The 22,377-nt window shown below is 30.9% G+C and overlaps 1 protein-coding gene across 1 annotated transcript in view; it reads right to left on the bottom strand.

Annotated features, from left to right (window-relative positions):
- Nucleotides 1-12,482, bottom strand: part of LOC107439579 (ATP-dependent RNA helicase abstrakt) — a 35,456-nt gene extending 22,974 nt beyond the window's left edge. Inside the window, exons 1-6 of the mRNA XM_087151413.1 lie at nucleotides 12,117-12,482; nucleotides 9,124-9,222; nucleotides 8,178-8,340; nucleotides 6,999-7,073; nucleotides 3,908-3,968; nucleotides 591-708 (exon numbers count right to left, since the gene is read on the bottom strand). Of these exons, the coding sequence (XP_087007539.1) occupies nucleotides 591-708; nucleotides 3,908-3,968; nucleotides 6,999-7,073; nucleotides 8,178-8,340; nucleotides 9,124-9,222; nucleotides 12,117-12,179 (579 nt within the window). The 5' untranslated portion in view covers nucleotides 12,180-12,482. The remainder of the gene's footprint in view (nucleotides 1-590; nucleotides 709-3,907; nucleotides 3,969-6,998; nucleotides 7,074-8,177; nucleotides 8,341-9,123; nucleotides 9,223-12,116) is intronic.
- Nucleotides 12,483-22,377: the final 9,895 nt, after the last annotated feature.

The following is a 22,377-nucleotide window of genomic DNA, read 5'->3' on the forward strand; positions in this document are numbered from 1 at the left end:
GGTCAGTTTTAGTTTCTTCCATTTTGTATAAATTGTTCCAATATCCTTTTCAGGATGAAATACCACTCCTGCTTATTGCAGTTTCAAAACAAGTTCTAAAAATATTTGTGACAGCAAAATTTGAATGTAAAAGTTTTCAACTTCCCATTATCACAAAGGATACTTTTCTTTTTATGTTTTGTTAAACTAATAATTTAAGATTAAAAGAATAAATTAAGTTAAAGTTTCTTAACTGAAAATTTGAATTAAAACAAGGTTGTTAGAAAAAAAGCTTGGAAAAAAATTAATAAGTACAATTCTATGTGCATGCAAATGCATTTAAGTTTGCTCAAAAATATTTCAGAAAATATTTTTAAATTTATAACTTTCATTCATTACGAAGTACTTTATTTACTTTAGGGAAATAATTAAAAATTTCAATCATTCTTTCTTGCTGAGTTTTGCAGCATTAATATAAAACAGACATTTCAAACCTGTCTTAAAATTAAATCAAAAGAATTAAGTTTTTTTTAAAATTTAAGATCAAAAAGTTGAAAACAAAATTTAACAATAAAATATTAAAAAGCAAATTCAGCAAAAATATGACTAACTTTGAATGTTTTGATTGGTGGAACAATGTTATCTCCTTCGACAAGTATCCGATACTTCCGACGCACTCGCTCGTGCCTCTTTTCTGACAAAGCTAATATGTAGCGTGGGGGTCTCCACCTAAAATCAATAAGTTTATACATAAGTAATTTTTATAATCTTATGATAAAACTATAATGCCATTAAGAGGCTCCTCCTTGATTTGCAACAAAATAATTATTTTTTCTTCCTTCTCGATAAATAGGCCAAATTGCTTAACACTAAACATACCATAAACGGTCAAATGACCGTTTAAGAACTTTTGCATAAAAAATGCTCGTATCTTATCGTTTTTGCACATTTGACTGTTTCTAACAATCATATACAGTTAATATTCTATTATTATTTATTTATTTATTTTGTATTTTGTTTGTTTCGGATAATACTTGTCATATATCTATTTCTTCCACAACCGGTCATTTGACAGGGAGAACAATTTATTACTTTATAACGTTATCGGATCAGAAATTACGATGCAATACGTTTTCAACGTATTGTATTTGATTAGTTGCACATTTCTGCAAAGACTGTTGCGTAGTTATTTTAATCAGAAGAACTGTGAATTCAAATTTCAAGAAAGTACCTAAAATTATAGATTGGTATTTTTGTGCGAGAAAAAATGACAAAGAATAAATGTTTTGGTAAGTAGCTTACATTTTATTTTGATAGCTTTACTTCATTTTTAACTAACTGTTAGTTTTTTCCCAGAAAAATGTCGAAACAATCGAGACAGCACAAGTACTTCGAAGAAATAATATTAATTATAAAAATTATAATTCTCATAATTATAAGAAAAATTATAAGAATTATAGAAATAATAATAATTGGAAGAAATATGTTTGCAGAAAATGTACAATGGAAGCACCCTGTGTATGTAAAAAATGCGTAGAGCAATGAATTAAAAATTCTTATTCTTTGTGCTTGTAATACATAAAATTTGGCAATATACAATTTTGTTTAATTATAATAAAGTTTTCTTAGTTTATTTCCTTCCTAGCATCCATATTTCATACATCCAATTAGGAAATATTAGGTCAGGTCATGTGACTGAGTATGGTAGAAATAGATATATATTAAGTGCTGGTATGTTTAGTGTTAAAGTATTAGAGTAGTCTTCAAAGTACTATTAAGAAATAACATCAAAATTTAAGAAAAGTTTTGAAAGTATGAAGAATTTACATCGAAGTATTCAATTCAAAGATTTCAAAATGTTTTATTGCATTAACACAGATTTAGTTCCCAATTCTGTTGTGATTCAAATCTGAACATTACGATCAATTACCATAGCAACTACATCAACAAATTTGTTTTACAAATTCCTATTGAAATAAAATTTACATCGAAGTATTCAATTCAAAGATTTCAAAATGTTTTATTGCATTAACACAGATTTAGTTCCCAATTCTGTTGTGATTCAAATCTGAACATTACGATCAATTACCATAGCAACTACATCAACAAATTTGTTTTACAAATTCCTATTGAAATAAAATTTACATCGAAGTATTCAATTCAAAGATTTCAAAATGTTTTATTGCATTAACACAGATTTAGTTCCCAATTCTGTTGTGATTCAAATCTGAACATTACGATCAATTACCATAGCAACTACATCAACAAATTTGTTTTACAAATTCCTATTGAAATAAAATTTACATCGAAGTATTCAATTCAAAGATTTCAAAATGTTTTATTGCATTAACACAGATTTAGTTCCCAATTCTGTTGTGATTCAAATCTGAACATTACGATCAATTACCATAGCAACTACATCAACAAATTTGTTTTACAAATTCCTATTGAAATAAAATTTACATCGAAGTATTCAATTCAAAGATTTCAAAATGTTTTATTGCATTAACACAGATTTAGTTCCCAATTCTGTTGTGATTCAAATCTGAACATTACGATCAATTACCATAGCAACTACATCAACAAATTTGTTTTACAAATTCCTATTGAAATAAAATTTACATCGAAGTATTCAATTCAAAGATTTCAAAATGTTTTATTGCATTAACACAGATTTAGTTCCCAATTCTGTTGTGATTCAAATCTGAACATTACGATCAATTACCATAGCAACTACATCAACAAATTTGTTTTACAAATTCCTATTGAAATAAAATTTACATCGAAGTATTCAATTCAAAGATTTCAAAATGTTTTATTGCATTAACACAGATTTAGTTCCCAATTCTGTTGTGATTCAAATCTGAACATTACGATCAATTACCATAGCAACTACATCAACAAATTTGTTTTACAAATTCCTATTGAAATAAAATTTACATCGAAGTATTCAATTCAAAGATTTCAAAATGTTTTATTGCATTAACACAGATTTAGTTCCCAATTCTGTTGTGATTCAAATCTGAACATTACGATCAATTACCATAGCAACTACATCAACAAATTTGTTTTACAAATTCCTATTGAAATAAAATTTACATCGAAGTATTCAATTCAAAGATTTCAAAATGTTTTATTGCATTAACACAGATTTAGTTCCCAATTCTGTTGTGATTCAAATCTGAACATTACGATCAATTACCATAGCAACTACATCAACAAATTTGTTTTACAAATTCCTATTGAAATAAAATTTACATCGAAGTATTCAATTCAAAGATTTCAAAATGTTTTATTGCATTAACACAGATTTAGTTCCCAATTCTGTTGTGATTCAAATCTGAACATTACGATCAATTACCATAGCAACTACATCAACAAATTTGTTTTACAAATTCCTATTGAATCTTCGCTTACAATAAAAAATCATTAAATGTTCATCACTAAAAAGATTATTCAGTAATAGTGTAAAAAGTCAATCGCAACTTTTCAATCAAGTGTTACAAAAAGACAAATTTATTTGGGGAAACAATTTGTTTCAGAAATCAAAATTTCAGAAACAAATTGCTTCAGACAGTTAAAAATTTAAATAAGAAGGATTTTTCACTAAAAAAAAGAGAAAAAAAAGAGGAAAGAAACAAAGATACAATATTCCTTGTAATTATAAATTTTATAACAAAGTAATTTAAAGGAATTCATTAACCAATAAAAAATGAGAAATAATTACGTGTGTTAAAAAAGCAATCTAAATTATTATTATTCAAGTTATTAAACACTATATAAAACAATACTTAGATTTAAACCAATTTGTTTAATAAAATAATTAAGTCCTATGTAAATCAAATCTAAAACAAATCATGCAGAAAACTGCAACATAAAACAATTAAAATACTAAAAGAAAATCAATAATAGTGAATAATAGACGAACCCAGTTTTAATTGGATCTTCATATTGAATGCCTTTAGCAAGTTCAGCCACACCCATCAATGCTAAAAGGAAATTAAACTAATTTCAACAAAATCTAGAATGAAATATTTTCTGTTACAATATATTTTGTAACAGCCTTTTGATAAACATCAGAAAGATAGGATTATTAGGTTATAACAAGATTAACTATTTGAACTATTGTTTGTTTTTCCTTAGCATTCTTTCAATGGTTGTCAGTCAATCATTGAAAAATCCCTCCAGACAAAATTTAATAGTTTGGTGCATCATAAATGTTAATTAATGTAATCTAAAAGCTGAAAATGAATGTTCCTTTATTGCAACTTCAGAGTTGATCTGATTTTATTAATTCAGTGTTGCCACTCAAAACCCTCCCAAAAATAATCCCTGTACATATTACGCACAATATAAAGAGGAAACAACAATCACTATGCTCTTGTGTGAGCTATATATATATATATACATATATATTATATTAGTTTTAATTGTTGGAAAACTTAGAGACGAAAAAAGGTACAGCTGAACATACTTAAATAATGCTATAAGTAAATGAAATAGTTTAGTTTAGTTAAAATAACATCCTTAAATATCTCATAGATAACACTTAGAGTGGCCACCATTTTTTTAAGACAAAATTAAGAAACAAAATTCCATGTATTTACCCAGCTTGTTAAGAATGTATCAAAATTGCCTGTTATTTTAGGTGAATTTTAAATTCCCTGTATTCTCCAGGTTTTCCCTGTGGAGTGGCAACTCAGTAATTACATTCGATTATTTAGAAATGAGCTCTAGACATTAGGTTCGTAATAAAATAAAATACATAAATTGAAATAGTTATGTTTCCATAACTTCTATATTCTGTATTTCAAAATTCTGAATTAACCCCTTAACTTGTGCGTTCGAGTTAATTCGAGCGCGATTAATAACAGGCCAAACTGTGCACACTCGAGATAAATCGAGCGGCAATGTATTTTATGCAGCTATAATTTTTCATACTCGAATATAATCGAGAATTGAAAATAAAAATAAACAATTTTTAACATAAAATTTGCCTTTTTACATTTAAATAAAGGGATTTTGTCTTTGGCCACTTTTTTTTTCTTCAAAAGATCTGTGCGTTAAGAGGTTAATGTTTTAAAAAACATGTATTATTAGAAAGTTAAAATAATGTAGGTACTAATGTATTCTCACAAAAATTCGAGACACTAATTCTCAATAAAATTGAAACTACTGTTATAACAAGATACAATATAAAAAATTATTAGAATCACAATTCAAAGAAACAGGAAAATTATTTAAAAAATATTTTATTTTTAACCTGAGAGTTTAATCACATACAGTTTCAAATAAAACTTTTAACATATAACACATTTTAACTGGGAACTTAACTACAACACATTTTAACTGGGCTGGGATAGCCTGATCGGTAGGGTGCTGGGCCCATGTCCAAGGGTTCGAACCCCGCTGGCCAAAGATTCCCCAAGTAGTAAATGACGTTAAATCTGTCGAGTAGCAGTCAATCAAATCAATACTTCTGGGGGTACTGAATTGGAGGTTAATCGTTCTCTGATTCAGGTCAAAATTATGATCTGTGGATGAATGAATGGGCTCACCCTATAAAAGCATACCTGTCAACATTGGAGAAATAAAATAACTGAGATTTTACTAAAATTTTTTAAGCTGCGAGTAAAGTTTTGATACATCAGGCATAATAATGTAAGTCAAAATAAAAAATTGGAAAAAATAAGCACTTACATTTAGCGAAGAAAAAAATATGTATATAAATATTTTTTGAACCATTATTTATAATTACTTAAACTATTTTATTTCATAACTGTTGTTGTGAACAGCCCTCCCAATTCCTACTAAGGTTCAACTAAGAATCCTGTAATTTCGAACCCAATCCAGAAGACAAGGGAACTCCCGGATCAAGTATCAGAAGAAATTTGCCCTTGTGGAGGACTTTCTGATGGAACTTACCCGCATTTGAGTTATATGGAGAGGAAAACCACGAAAATCAGCCACAGTTAGCCTGCCAGCAAAGGGGACTATCCCGAGATACGTCTAGAGCCACTCTGATTTAAACCCACTTAACCTGATTGGAAGACGAACACTATCCCCTGAATCATCATAGCTAGCCTTAAACTATTAACCTCAACCTGCTGCAATAAGGGCATTAGCACCATCTGTTGAGGAATAAAAGTATTTTTGTCATCAGTGGATATTTTATCACCAAATTTTTTTAAAAATTTCTTCAACAAATACGGAGAAATTTGAGAATATACAGGTAAACAGGAAATAGTTTTAAAATACAGTAGTCCTCGTTAAAAAACAGGAGAAATGGCAGGCATGTAAAAGGGTGTGACGTTTGGGTGTGGCACAAGTCGAATTCTTGGCCATAGCTAGCACTACTAGAAAACAAGAACAATCGCACCTTTCTGCCTTAACAGGCAAACGTCAACAACACATTTTAACTGAGGAAATAAACTTGTTTAATTTATTTATTAAACTGTTTTGTTTATTTTTTAGCAAGGATAAATAAGAACAGTGAAGATTGTCTTGATTTTAATTTCTTTTATTTAGCCCTGTTTCTGTTGCTGTCTTTTTGACAACAGAATCCTGTACCATCTAGAAAACAGGCAAAAAGGTACAATACTTTGCTGGTGATTATTTTGAAGGAAAGTGATACAGTTTTACTACTATAATCATTAAAAATGTTTTCCAAGTACATTGCCGATACTTTATTTACAGCCCTGTACCATGGTTTATTCATAGAAGACTGCAAGGGATTTTAAAATTTCTCTAGAACGTGAGGAGATTTCACAGTACATGCTTACAAATTTATCCTTCCAAATAAATAAAAAATAATAAAAAAAGTTTGAGAAGAAATTGCAAACATTTTATTTTCTTTAACAGAATTGCAAGAATAATTTTCCACTATTTTAATTCAATAAAAATATGCAGATTATATTTATAATAAAAATTCAATATAAACACACCTCAGGTGCGAAGACATGCCTGCGAAAAGAATTAAGAAAAAGAGTTGAAATAATAAAAAAGGAGCTGTATTTTACCTCTTTTCTCGGCAACACTTTCTAAGATTTTTTCCTCCTCTTTCAGCTGTTTCTCAAGAGCACTCTCTTTACGAGCTGCAAAATAAGATAATTAGACTCATATTCATAGCTGCAAACATGGATAGGAAAAAATCCAGTAGATTTTACAAAATAACACATTTCATAATAATTATTGCATAATTTACTAAATATTTTACACATAGGGAATTTTAGGGCTTTCTCTAGTCATATATATAGAAAAACTACAATATTTCCCAGTTATGATTGACATTAAACATACTTGAAATGTTATGTATTATGTTTACTCATAATTTTGAATATTAATAGGCATTTAATTCATCAAAAATAATTAAAAATATATTTTTAATTAATTTAAAAAAGAAAGTTCTGAATAATAATAAACTGAACATTTTAGAACAAAAGTAGTTTTGAACTAATTTGTATAAATGAGGTTCACTTCCTTATGTATTAGTAATACATTATTTAAATATTATAGCAAGTAAACAATGTGTACAAAAATTCTATTTCAATATGGATTTTTTTAGAAATTAGACTTAATTTTAGGTAATTAATATGTACAAAAACAAGGAGAATTTAAATTAAACCAGTAGACTAGGAGAAACAGAAAAAATCCAGTAGTCTACTGGAAAATCCAGTAGAGTTGGTAGCTATGCATATTCTTAATACTCCAAGCTGTCTTAATGGTATGCAGGGTAAAGAAATATTTTAAGTCCTTATAGCACGTCATAGTCTTTAAAATGTAACTAAAAACTTCACATACATAGAATAAAGTATTTTTAATCTGTGCAATAATTTCAACAAATTTAAACACCTTTTAACTACACAAAACCCAAAAACCTCAATGCAAATAAAAACTTCATTGGAACACAAAAAACTAGATTTGGGTCGCCTTTTTAAGTTTGTCTGGTGATAAACAATTGAAATTATAGTTATTTGCAGGATAATCAATCACTATTTTTAGAAAGAAAAACAAAATGCACACTTTATACAATAGAACATATTTATTTAAAAAAATATATAAGGCAATTTTGTTTATTCTTAATTTTTTTAAAATAGAATTTATAAAAAGTAATATTCGCGAGCCCCCCCCCCCCCCCCCGGCACTGCAACATGTAAAGATGGTACTGATAATAATTACAAAGCAAACAACATCTTTACCTTCTGCTTTCTTCTTTAGCTCATTATGCTGATCAAGTAGACTGACATTATACTTTCTTCCAAAATCGTCATCCAATTCATCACTATCGCCTTCACTACTTGATTTGACTTTAAACTTTTCTTTTTCTTGCAATATAGTTCCTAAACGACCCAACTTTACAAGCTGCAAACAATTATTATTTGATGGTTTAAATTATTTCAATAATTTAAGAATAAAAAGTGGCAACCAAATTTAAGGAGTATAACATGAATTTCTATGACTGTACATAATTCTCTCCAGTGTTTCATAAGTCTATGTAAGGATGCAAAACCTGCAGTCTGTCAACTGTTGATGTAAGGTCTGCAGAAAATTCTGAGCACAATGAAAAATACCAAAAAAAAAATTTGACAATTCTGAATTGCGCATTTGAGTTAACACTTTTTTGTCAGGAAAAGTCAATGACAAAAACTCTGTGCCGCTCAAAAACAAGTCATATTAAAAAAAAGTTTTTGATTTTAAAAACAACAACAACAAAAAACAACCCTGCTAACAGAACACCTGAATGTAGGTTCTTTACAGATGTTACCTCTCCAAGGACAGCCTTATGAATTAAGATTCCCGATACTTAGGTAAAAATAGGTGATTTATTCAGCTGGATTCATTAAATTGATAATAAAATATGGAGCATAGTCTAAATATAAAATGGTTGTTCTGCCACTTTTACATTTGTGTTCAGAACAAAACCTTGATATTTTTTATCTATATTTTAAAGATTTCACACATTTTTTTTTATTAGTGTCATTCAAAACTGTTCAGGGATCATGTCACATTCTTCTTTGGGGACAAGTTTTGGCCACAGGTTGTGCATCCCTGTACTAAAACTTATATTGAAATTAAAACTAAATGAGTGTACTTAATAATGCTTGTTTTCGTCTGGATGACAGAATCCAGCACCAAAAGACTTACCTTTTCCTTTTTTCTTTCTTTCAGGGGAATATATGGCTCATAATTATCATCATCACTGGAGTCACTTTTTTCCTTCTCTTTGTCATCAGGACGATATCTCTAATAAAAATAAGTGCAAAACATCTTATTAAAGGCTGTTAATAACTATGTTTTTTTGAAAAATATTTTATAGAGTGGTAGACAATCAAATATTAAAACTTTCAGAATTTTTAGTAATTTTGCTAACATTTTTAAAGCCTTGAGGGGATTTAATTACCGACTATGTCAACCTTCATCTATCAAAAGGTACCTTTAGATAGAATATATATAGTATATCTAGATATGAATAGTTTAATTAAAGAAATTAAATAATTTTTCATTTATTTGACAAAGATTTATTTTGTAATTACTGTTCGTACTTTAAATGTAAAAGAGAACAGTAATTACCTATGGGTCTATAATTTCTATAATATTTAAAAAATTTTTAAAGAGTTTGATGCGTGTGATTATGTTATTACATATTTAGTTTCTTTTTTGTCAGATTTCAAATAATAATAAAAGAACATTATCATTCGATAATAAGAATATTAAGATAAATTTAAAATAATTTATATACAAGTGTTTATATAGTTATGAATACATTCAGTTTTGAGTTCCAACTGTAGTTTGATTTAGAATATCAAAATATTAACTTTGTACAAAGAAAAAAAAAACCTTAACTGAATAACTTTAAAAAAAAAATAATAATTCGAATTTTAACAGCATTTTTATTATTATTTTTTTTTAAATTTTTAACTGGAAGTTTATTTAGCATTTTTGTGTTTATTTATTACCCTTATTAATAATTGAATAATTTAGAATCTTTGCATAGTTGCTTTAAATTATAATTTAAACGAAGTAAATATCTGAATTTTGATTTAATTGAATAATTTTAATTTTTTGTCAGTTTTTATTTAAAAAATTTTGAGTAGAGACAAGTATTTGGTAACTTAAAAAAAAAAAGAAACATTTTTTAAGTATTATAAAAATTTGCTGTTTCAATTTCAATTGCTCAACATTTATAAAATTTAGAAAAATTTCATAAATATTGGTGATAAAAAGACCAAGAATAAAACATCTACCTGAGTAAAAATATAACTGAAAATTTACTGGAATGTTTGGATAAAAAGTTTTATTGGTCACATGCACAAAATAATAAAAATACAACCTTGGCCAATTTCTAAACGATAAACAATTTAGATAAATATACAAATAATTTAAAATGTAAAACAAACAATATTTATTATGTTAATAAACTATTATAGAGCAGATGATGTAGTTATGAAAAATATATATCTTGAAATAAAATATTGTCTTTTTCTAGTTCACTGTCATTGACATTTTTTTTTTTTTTTTTTTTTGTAATTATTGTCTCTACACAAAAATGTATTTTAAAAGTAAGAACAAGAATTTTGGTTCGAAATTATAATTAGTTTGCTTACAAAATGTGGTCTGATTTAAGGAATATAAAAATATAAGTGATACAAAGATGTTTTCGGAATGAAAAATTAAAAATTCTTAATATTTTTAAAAATTCTAAATATAATCTATCGTCTTAAAAATAGTAATTAAATCTTCAATTAAATATTTGATATATCTTTCTATTTTTATATCGTAAATCTAAATTCATAGAAAAAATTAAATATTTTCTTCAAGTGCTTTTAAAACGTTTAGGTAAGGGGAGAGTAATTACATTTTGCTATGCAGAAACAATTTAAAACGGTAACTAAATTTTTGTTTTATAAAATTTTTTTCATTGCTGGTCATGGATTAATACATATTAAATTAATTTGATTTAAATGCATGGTTTTCATGTAAAAATTATCATCATTAAGTCAATTATGAAATTAAGTTTTTACAATTGCCTTAGCCAAAAGTTCACATTTTCAAACAGATCAATATATGAAAATATCTTACTGCATCGTGATCTGATGGCTCAACTACAATCGCCAAGGTGCCAAATGGGTTTTAAACTTGCAATTTTAAAAAAAAAATCACATAGATGTTTGCTAAAGGTAGGCTACGAGTTACACCCTTCGAGCTGGTCCCTTTCAGAGATTTTTTCTCCAGTTGCTCCAGGATCATTATCCTCACCCGGAGGTTGCCAAGATTTGCGATTATTCTGTCTCAGATTACACAACATAAATCTTCGCATTATACCCTTTCAGTTGGCACATTGCTTTTTTTTAGAGCCTTGCAGGCTGCTGCCTGGAAGTTGCAAAGACTTGGCGATTATTCTGCTACAAATCACTGTACAGAAATCTATCCTGATATGGAAATATCTTCCTTTTAGAAGAAGGAAGATTTCTGGATCTGCAGCAGAAGAAACATATTCTTACCAACTGTTATACGCTTTTATTTGGACCCCTTCTAGGATTTTATTCTTCAGTTTCTTGCACACTTTAATGCGCAAAACTTAATAAAACTGCTACAAAAACTTAAATGCGCAAGTCGAAATTTCTGAAGTTATTTATATCGTTCAGGAGATACATATTATTTATAAGGAAGATTTCTGCACTGTGATCTGTAGCAAATTAAACGTGAAGTCTTACAGACGATTTTAGCCTTTGTGTGAGCACCTTCTGGGATTTTATTCTCTAGTTTCTCTGCAGAGTACTACCCGGAAGTTGCCATGACTTGGCAATTATTCTGCTGCAGATCACAGTAAGGAAATCTTCCCCGATATGGAAATATTCTTCTTTCAGTATACGCAACTTGTTCATAAGGAAGATTTCTGAATCCTGATCTGCAGCTGAATAAACGTCGTCTTAAAAACATCGGGGTAGCGACCGCAAGCACCTAAAAAATCACAAAAGGAGAAAAGCATGTTTTTTGTTACATGCAAATTCAAAATATTTTTGGCACCTTGGCGATTGTAGTTAGAGTGACAGATAAGGATACGGATATAGCCCCCCTATTTATATTTTTGTTTTATACTGAAGTGAAGGTAAGAACTATTATAAAGAATTGCTTACTTTGACTGGAACAGGAGATTTGTCTCTAGTCTCCCGTTCTAACTGGCGAAGTTTGAAGGACATTATAAATTTTTATAAGATTTCATCTGTTAAACTAACAATCATACCAAGGACGGTAGATTGTTGCAACCATTATAACCATGAAACTATTATAAATTTAATATCAGATCTGTAGCAGCTGGCAAAAATTTAAAACCCGTCACTCAATTTTACATTCGTAACGTGAAAATAAAGTTTAATTGTACATATTTATCTTTTTCCTTCACATTTCCGACTGTCTATTTCTTCTAAAAAACAGACATCAAAATTAACAAAATATAAGTCTCTATTGATACATTAATACTGTTGGCATCTGCAGTCACCGCTAAGGCTGTTGCTTGGCTGACCGACTTTTTAATAAATAGAGGCATTTGATTGGTCGATTACATCATCGTTTTCATCGTTAACGCTTAATCGTTTTGTCAGGTTTGCTAGAATGGCGTTTTTAGCATTTTTGTCACACATTCAAGACAGTGCGCTAATGATTGAGTACTTGCACTCCAGATGTAAAGCCCTACACAATTAATTCTAAATGTTAGTTAACGTTAAATAAATTGAATACAGAGCCGTATAGAAGCACATCGAATTTGTTGAAATATAATTCATCCTTGTATACTTCTTTTATTTAACTTAGGTCCGGCAGTGGAGTTGTTGCTGTTGTTGTTCATTTACGTCGCACTAGAGCTGCACAATGGGCTATTGGCGAAGGTCTGGGAAACATCCCTGAGGATGATCCGAAGACAATTTTGATCCTCTGCAGAGGGGATGGCACCCCCGCTTCGGTAGCCCGACGACCTGCACGCTAAGTCGAGCACTTTACGGTGCATCACTAGCTACGGTCGGTCAGCGGGTGGGTGACCACTCTGATCAGTCTGCGTAGGGACAAGGGGGACATGGTATTGGTCCTCGTTAAATTGTTCTACCGTAAAGTTCTCGACTTTGAGTGCAGGTCGTCGGGCTCATAGAGTATTGAGGAATTGTTTTATATAGTGTGTCGGGCAATGGTCGGGCTACCAAAGCAGAGATGCCACCCCCTCTGCAGAGGATCAAAAATGCGATGACATGTCTTCCGAACCTCCTTAGGGATGTTCCCCAGACCATCGCCAATAGCCCATTGTGCAGCTCTATTGCAACGTAAATAAAGTATCTGCCTTTTCTTACTTCAGATTTATTATTTGTTTAATATATTTTATTATAACCGACATATATTTTTGATTTATGTACCAGGTAACTTCAACACTTCAATGCATGTTTCTACTCCTAGAGAAAACCTGTAAACTCGCGCTTTCGAACGGATTTTGCTAAGGGGCTACGATCTTTATTTTTCATCCCATATATCGGATGACTTTCACTTAACAATTTTCTGAAAGTTTTGAAAGCGGGCACTTTCGTTGTTAAAAATATGTGCAATGAAAACAAATTGGTTCGGCTATCCTTATACTTCATCCTTTTTGAGATCCCGCAGTGAACTGATCGTTAAGACACGGTTCCTAGCAGAACACCGAAGTCAAGCATCACTGGCTGCGGACAGTGTGCGGCGGGGTGACCACTTGGATCAGTCTACGTAGGGACCGAGGGCGTGCGGTAATGGTCTTCGTTAAACTGTTCTACCGTGAAGTGATCTACCTCGCGTGCAGGTCACTGGGCTATCGAAGCGAGGGCGCCATCCCCTCTGCAAAGAATCAAAATTGTGATTTCTTGTCCTCGGATCATCCTCAGGGATGTTTCCCAGACCGTCGCCAATAGCCCATGGTGCAGCTGTAGTACGACGTAAATTAACTACAACAACTACAACAACAATCATCTTTTGTGGGGCAAATAGAGTTGTTTTCAGAGGGAAAATTGAAATTTTTCTAGACTGGTAAATGAACCATTGTTCCCTACGTATTTTTATAGATTGAAAGGTATGTACTTTGTTTTCGTCACACTAGAGCTGCTCATTGGGCTATTGGCGAACATCATGAAAACACTCTTGTGCATAATCAGAAGACATGCCATCACAATTTTATGAGGCCATTCCAACAGGACTTTCGAGTTTACATATTTTACTAGCAACCCAGAAAGCATGTAACCTTACGACAACCTTGAGTTTTAACTTTACTTTCATTGTTACGAAAAGGTTTGCGGTAAAAACCTTTTTTCAATGACATAAAAATATTGCAATTTCCAACCTTTCCTCCTTAAAGGAAAACTAAATGATTTTTAAATCTTTTTTTAAAAATATTGTTATTTAGGTTAAAAAACAAGCAAATTGTGAACCTTATTTTTTGCATTTTTGTTTGCTGTCATGATTAGCAGAAATATTAAGCGAAAACCTTTTTCAAAGGAAACGAAATAAAGCAAATATTAACCTTTTCAGCGAAAATATTAATAAATAATAAGAAAATATTTTGCAAGGGGCCTCATTTAAAGGAAAGCAAATAAACGAGCATAAGACCATGATTTTGGATTGTTTTTTTAAAGTCTGCGCAAGTACAATACGAAAACTTTCTTTGAAAGGTTTCTCGACATAAGTATAAGTAATAGTTCTTTTTTAGAAACTTTTCATTCGAACAATCTCATTAAAATAATAAATAAAATTTGAATCTGGAGTTTAAGATTGACTCTTCAATATTTTGTTACATATTTTTTTTCCTTCTCGAATTTGGCTTTAGGGGTCCTATGCGCTGCGGATCCTTTATAATGTGGGGCCTTCTCTCGTTCATTTTACCTTATTGCAAACCTAATTATGGTATAGCAATAAAATATTCGCGCGAAGAGAATTTTATTTAAAATATTTATGTGCAGAAAAAATTCGCCCAACAGTCTATTGTGAGATAGAGGGTCATCGATATTAAGACTCCACGATTTATGACTAACGAGGAGTGGTGGTGAAAATAAAATCAGCATTGTGCACCTACCGCCTTTATTTCCCTGACAAGCTGGTACCCACTCTAAAGCAGGGTGGATTCAAAACCTAGACCCACCGTTTTTTTCATCATATCTTTGGAGTGAATTTAAGAACATTTTGTTCACAGAACTCGATGTATAGTGTACAAAATAAAAGCCAGACCACCCTGAATAGATTTTGATCTAATGATTGAATTTTCACGTTTTATAAATCAATCTTAATATACCAAACAATCGTACCAAAGAGAATTTTTATACACTATTTAGGGGGCACATAAAGAACCAAAATAGATTTTGTTAATTAACCGGAAGGTAGTTTTTAAAGCTATATATTCGTGGAAGCAACGTGTGAGTCGTGGTGTGGTTGTTAGCGCCACGGGTAAAGAAGTTTGTAGACTCGGTAGTCAGGGGTTCGGTCCTGGTCACGGAGTAATTTTTAATTTTTTTTTTCTATTTACTTTATTTTATTTTTTAAAATTTATTTTCTGATATTTCAACGTGAATAAAGTGTTATATATATAAAAATAATTATTTTTCTTTGGAAAAGAGGGAATAATAGCTGAAAAACGGATAAATTTCGACTCCGGAGCTGCGCACATGACTCACTCCGTAACTCCCTTTAATATTAACTTATAATTTTCAAACTCTGCCAGAAATTAGAGTTTTGTATACCAAACAATCGTACCAAAGGGAATTTTTATACACTAATTAGGGGGCACATAATGGGCCAAAATAGATTTTGTTAATTAACCGGAAGGTAGTTTTTTAAGCTATATATTCGTGGAAGCAACGTGTGAGTCGTGGTGTGGTTGTTAGCGCCATGGGTAAAGAAGTTTGTAGACTCGGTGGTCAGGGGTTCGGTCCTGGTCACGGAATAATTTTAAATTTTTTTTTCTATTTACTTTATTTTATTTTTTAAAATTTATTTTTCAATATTTCAACGTGAATAAAGTGTTATATATATAAAAATAATTATTTTTCTTTGGAAAAGAGGGAATAATAGCTGAAAAGCGGATAAATTTCGATTCCGGAGCTGCGCACATGACTCACTCCGTAACTCCCTCTAATATTAACTTATAATTTTCAAACTCCGCCAGAAATTAGAGTTTTATATACCAAACAATCGTACTAAAGGAAATTTTTATACACTAATTAGGGGGGACATAATGGGCCAAAATTGATTTTGTTAATTAACCGGAAGGTAGTTTTTTAAGCTATATATTCGTGGACGCAACGTGTGAGTCGTGGTGTGGTTGTTAGCGCCATGGGTAAAGAAGTTTGTAGACTCGGTGGTCAGGGGTTCGGTCTGGGTCACGGATTAATTTTTAATTTTTTTTTTTCTATTTGCTTTTTTTTATTTTTTAAAATTTATTTTTTGATATTTCAACGTGAATAAAGTGTTATATATATAAAAATAATTATTTTTCTTTGGAAAAGAGGGAATAATAGCTGAAAAACGGATAAATTTCGACTCCGGAGCTGCGCACATGACTCACTCCGTAACTCCCTTTAATATTAACTTATAATTTTCAAACTCTGCCAGAAATTAGAGTTTTGTATACCAAACAATCGTACCAAAGGGAATTTTTATACACTAATTAGGGGGCACATAATGGGCCAAAATAGATTTTGTTAATTAACCGGAAGGTAGTTTTTTAAGCTATATATTCGTGGAAGCAACGTGTGAGTCGTGGTGTGGTTGTTAGCGCCATGGGTAAAGAAGTTTGTAGACTCGGTGGTCAGGGGTTCGGTCCTGGTCACGGATTAATTTTTAATTTTTTTTTTCTATTTACTTTATTTTATTTTTTAAAATTTATTTTTTGATATTTCAACGTGAATATAGTGTTATATATATAAAAATAATTATTTTTCTTTGGAGAAGAGGGAATAATAGCTGAAAAACGGATAAATTTCGACTCCGGAGCTGCGCACATGACTCACTCCGTAACTCCCTTTAATATTAACTTATAATTTTCAAACTCTGCCGGAAATTAGAGTTTTATATACCAAACAATCGTACCAAAGGGAATTTTTATACACTAATTAGGGGGCACATAATGGGCCAAAATAGATTTTGTTAATTAACCGGAAGGTAGTTTTTTAAGCTATATATTCGTGGAAGCAACGTGCGAGTCGTGGTGTGGTTGTTAGCGCCATGGGTAAAGAAGTTTGTAGACTCGGTGGTCAGGGGTTCGGTCCTGGTCACGGATTAATTTTTAATTTTTTTTTTCTATTTACTTTTTTTTATTTTTTAAAATTTATTTTTTGATATTTCAACGTGAATAAAGTGTTATATATATAAAAATAATTATTTTTCTTTGGAAAAGAGGGAATAATAGCTGAAAAACGGATAAATTTCGACTCCGGAGCTGCGCACATGACTCACTCCGTAACTCCCTTTAATATTAACTTATAATTTTCAAACTCTGCCAGAAGTTAGAGTTTTATATACCAAACAATCGTACCAAAGGGAATTTTTATACACTAATTAGGGGGCACATAATGGGCCAAAATAGATTTTGTTAATTAACCGGAAATTAGTTTTTTAAGCTATATATTCGTGGAAGCAACGTGTGAGTCGTGGTGGGGTTGTTAGCGCCATGGGTAAAGAAGTTTGTAGACTCGGTGGTCAGGGGTTCGGTCCTGGTCACGGATTAATTTTTAATTTTTTTTTCTATTTACTTTATTTTATTTTTTAAAATTTATTTTTTGATATTTCAACGTGAATATAGTGTTATATATATAAAAATAATTATTTTTCTTTGGAAAAGAGGGAATAATAGCTGAAAAACGGATAAATTTCGACTCCGGAGCTGCGCACATGACTCACTCCGTAACTCCCTTTAATATTAACTTATAATTTTCAAACTCTGCCAGAAATTAGAGTTTTATATACCAAACAATCGTACTAAAGGAAATTTTTATACACTAATTAGGGGGCACATAATGGGCCAAAATAGATTTTGTTAATTAACCGGAAGGTAGTTTTTTAAGCTATATATTCGTGGAAGCAACGTGCGAGTCGTGGTGTGGTTGTTAGCGCCATGGGTAAAGAAGTTTGTAGACTCGGTGGTCAGGGGTTCGGTCCTGGTCACGGATTAATTTTTAATTTTTTTTTCTATTTACTTTATTTTATTTTTTAAAATTTATTTTTTGATATTTCAACGTGAATATAGTGTTATATATATAAAAATAATTATTTTTCTTTGGAAAAGAGGGAATAATAGCTGAAAAACGGATAAATTTCGACTCCGGAGCTGCGCACATGACTCACTCCGTAACTCCCTTTAATATTAACTTATAATTTTCAAACTCTGCCAGAAATTAGAGTTTTATATACCAAACAATCGTACTAAAGGAAATTTTTATACACTAATTAGGGGGCACATAATGGGCCAAAATAGATTTTGTTAATTAACCGGAAGGTAGTTTTTTAAGCTATATATTCGTGGAAGCAACGTGCGAGTCGTGGTGTGGTTGTTAGCGCCATGGGTAAAGAAGTTTGTAGACTCGGTGGTCAGGGGTTCGGTCCTGGTCACGGATTAATTTTTAATTTTTTTTTCTATTTACTTTATTTTATTTTTTAAAATTTATTTTTTGATATTTCAACGTGAATATAGTGTTATATATATAAAAATAATTATTTTTCTTTGGAAAAGAGGGAATAATAGCTGAAAAACGGATAAATTTCGACTCCGGAGCTGCGCACATGACTCACTCCGTAACTCCCTTTAATATTAACTTATAATTTTCAAACTCTGCCAGAAATTAGAGTTTTATATACCAAACAATCGTACTAAAGGAAATTTTTATACACTAATTAGGGGGCACATAATGGGCCAAAATAGATTTTGTTAATTAACCGGAAGGTAGTTTTTTAAGCTATATATTCGTGGAAGCAACGTGCGAGTCGTGGTGTGGTTGTTAGCGCCATGGGTAAAGAAGTTTGTAGACTCGGTGGTCAGGGGTTCGGTCCTGGTCACGGAATAATTTTTAATTTTTTTTTCTATTTACTTTATTTTATTTTTTAAAATTTATTTTTCAATATTTCAACGTGAATAAAGTGTTATATATATAAAAATAATTATTTTTCTTTGGAAAAGAGGGAATAATAGCTGAAAAACGGATAAATTTCGACTCCGGAGCTGCGCACATGACTCACTCCGTAACTCCCTTTAATATTAACTTATAATTTTCAAACTCTGCCAGAAATTAGAGTTTTGTATACCAAACAATCGTACCAAAGGGAATTTTTATACACTAATTAGGGGGCACATAATGGGCCAAAATAGATTTTGTTAATTAACCGGAAGGTAGTTTTTTAAGCTATATATTCGTGGAAGCAACGTGTGAGTCGTGGTGTGGTTGTTAGCGCCATGGGTAAAGAAGTTTGTAGACTCGGTGGTCAGGGTTTCGGTCCTGGTCACGGATTAGTTTTTAATTTTTTTTTCTATTTACTTTACTTTATTTTTTAAAATTTATTTTTTGATATTTCAACGTGAATATAGTGTTATATATATAAAAATAATTATTTTTCTTTGGAAAAGAGGGAATAATAGCTGAAAAACGGATAAATTTCGACTCCGGAGCTGCGCACATGACTCACTCCGTAACTCCCTTTAATATTAACTTATAATTTTCAAACTCTGCCAGAAATTAGAGTTTTATATACCAAACAATCGTACTAAAGGAAATTTTTATACACTAATTAGGGGGCACATAATGGGCCAAAATAGATTTTGTTAATTAACCGGAAGGTAGTTTTTTAAACTATATATTCGTGGAAGCAACGTGCGAGTCGTGGTGGGGTTGTTAGCGCCATGGGTAAAGAAGTTTGTAGACTCGGTGGTCAGGGGTTCGGTCCTGGTCACGGATTAATTTTTAATTTTTTTTTTCTATTTACTTTATTTTATTTTTTAAAATTTATTTTTTGATATTTCAACGTGAATAAAGTGTTATATATATAAAAATAATTATTTTTCTTTGGAAAAGAGGGAATAATAGCTGAAAAACGGAAATATTTCGACTCCGGAGCTGCGCACATGATCACTCCGTAACTCCCTTTAATATTAACTTATAATTTTCAAACTCGGCCAGAAATTAGAGTTTTATTTACCAAACAATCGTACTAAAGGAAATTTTTATACACTAATTAGGGGGCACATAATGGGCCAAAATAGATTTTGTTAATTAACCGGAAGGTAGTTTCTTAAGCTATATATTCGTGGAAGCAACGTGGAGTCGTGGTGTGGTTGTTAGCGCCATGGGTAAAGAAGTTTGTAGACTCGGTGGTCAGGGGTTCGGTCCTGGTCACGGATTAATTTTTAATTTTTTTTTTCTATTTACTTTATTTTATTTTTTAAAATTTATTTTTTGATATTTCAACGTGAATAAAGTGTTATATATATAAAAATAATTATTTTTCTTTGGAAAAGAGGGAATAATAGCTGAAAAACGGATAAATTTCGTCTCCGGAGCTGCACACATGACTCACTCCGTAACTCCCTTTAATATTAACTTATAATTTTCAAACTTTGCCAGAAATTAGAGTTTTGTATACCAAACAATCGTACCAAAGGGAATTTTTATACACTAATTAGGGGGCACATAATGGGCCAAAATAGATTTTGTTAATTAACCGGAAGGTAGTTTTTTAAGCTATATATTCGTGGAAGCAACGTGTGTGTCGTGGTGTGGTTGTTAGCGCCATGGGTAAAGAAGTTTGTAGACTCGGTGGTCATGGGTTCGGTCCTGGTCACGGATTAATTTTAAATTTTTTTTTTCTATTTACTTTATTTTATTTGTTAAAATTTATTTTTTGATATTTTAACGTGAATAAAGTGTTATATATATAAAAATAATTATTTTTCTTTGGAAAAGAGGGAATAATAGCTGAAAAACGGATAAATTTCGACTCCGGAGCTGCGCACATGACTCACTCCGTAACTCCCTTTAATATTAACTTATAATTTTCAAACTCTGCCAGAAATTAGAGTTTTATATACCAAACAATCGTACTGAAGGAAATTTTTATACACTAATTAGGGGGCACATAATGGGCCAAAATAGATTTTGTTAATTAACCGGAAGGTAGTTTTTTAAGCTATATATTCGTGGAAGCAACGTGTGAGTCGTGGTGTGGTTGTTAGCGCCATGGGGTAAGAAGTTTGTAGACTTGGTGGTCAGGGGTTCGGTCTTGGTCACGGATTAATTTTTAATTTTTTTTTTCTATTTGCTTTATTTTATTTTTTAAAATTTATTTTTTGATATTTCAACGTGAATAAAGTGTTATATATATAAAAATAATTATTTTTCTTTGGAAAAGAGGGAATAATAGCTGAAAAACGGATAAATTTCGACTCCGGAGCTGCGCACATGACTCACTCCGTAACTCCCTTTAATATTAACTTATTATTTTCAAACTCTGCCAGAAATTAGAGTTTTATATACCAAACAATCGTACTAAAGGAAATTTTTATACACTAATTAGGGGGCACATAATGGGCCAAAATAGATTTTGTTAATTAACCGGAAGGTAGTTTTTTAAGCTATATATTTGTGGAAGCAACGTGCGAGTCGTGGTGTGGTTGTTAGCGCCATGGGTAAAGAAGTTTGTAGATTCGGTGGTCATGGGTTCGGTCATGGTCACGGATTAATTTTTAAATTTTTTTTTCTATTTACTTTATTTTATTTTTTAAAATTTATTTTTTGATATTTCAACGTGAATAAAGTGTTATATATATAAAAATAATTATATTTCTTTGGAAAAGAGGGAATAATAGCTGAAAAACGGATAAATTTCGACTCCGGAGCTGCGCACATGACTCACTCCGTAACTCCCTTTAATATTAACTTATAATTTTCAAACTCTGCCAGAAATTAGAGTTTTGTATACCAAACAATCGTACCAAAGGGAATTTTTATACACTAATTAGGGGGCACATAATGGGCCAAAATAGATTTTGTTAATTAACCGGAAGGTAGTTTTTTAAGCTATATATTCGTGGAAGCAACGTGTGAGTCGTGGTGTGGTTGTTAGCGCCATGGGTAAAGAAGTTTGTAGACTCGGTGGTCAGGGGTTCGGTCATGGTCACGGATTAATTTTTAAATTTTTTTTCTATTTACTTTATTTTATTTTTTAAAATTTATTTTTTGATATTTCAACGTGAATATAGTGTTATATATATATAAATAATTATTTTTCTTTGGAAAAGAGGGAATAATAGCTGAAAAACGGATAAATTTCGACTCCGGAGCTGCGCACATGACTCACTCCGTAACTCCCTTTAATATTAACTTATAATTTTCAAACTCTGCCAGAAATTAGAGTTTT

Source organism: Parasteatoda tepidariorum, chromosome 1 (genome assembly GCF_982258835.1).
Source record: "Parasteatoda tepidariorum strain Cologne lab strain chromosome 1, Ptep-v5.0, whole genome shotgun sequence".
Lineage (NCBI taxonomy): Eukaryota > Metazoa > Arthropoda > Arachnida > Araneae > Theridiidae > Parasteatoda > Parasteatoda tepidariorum.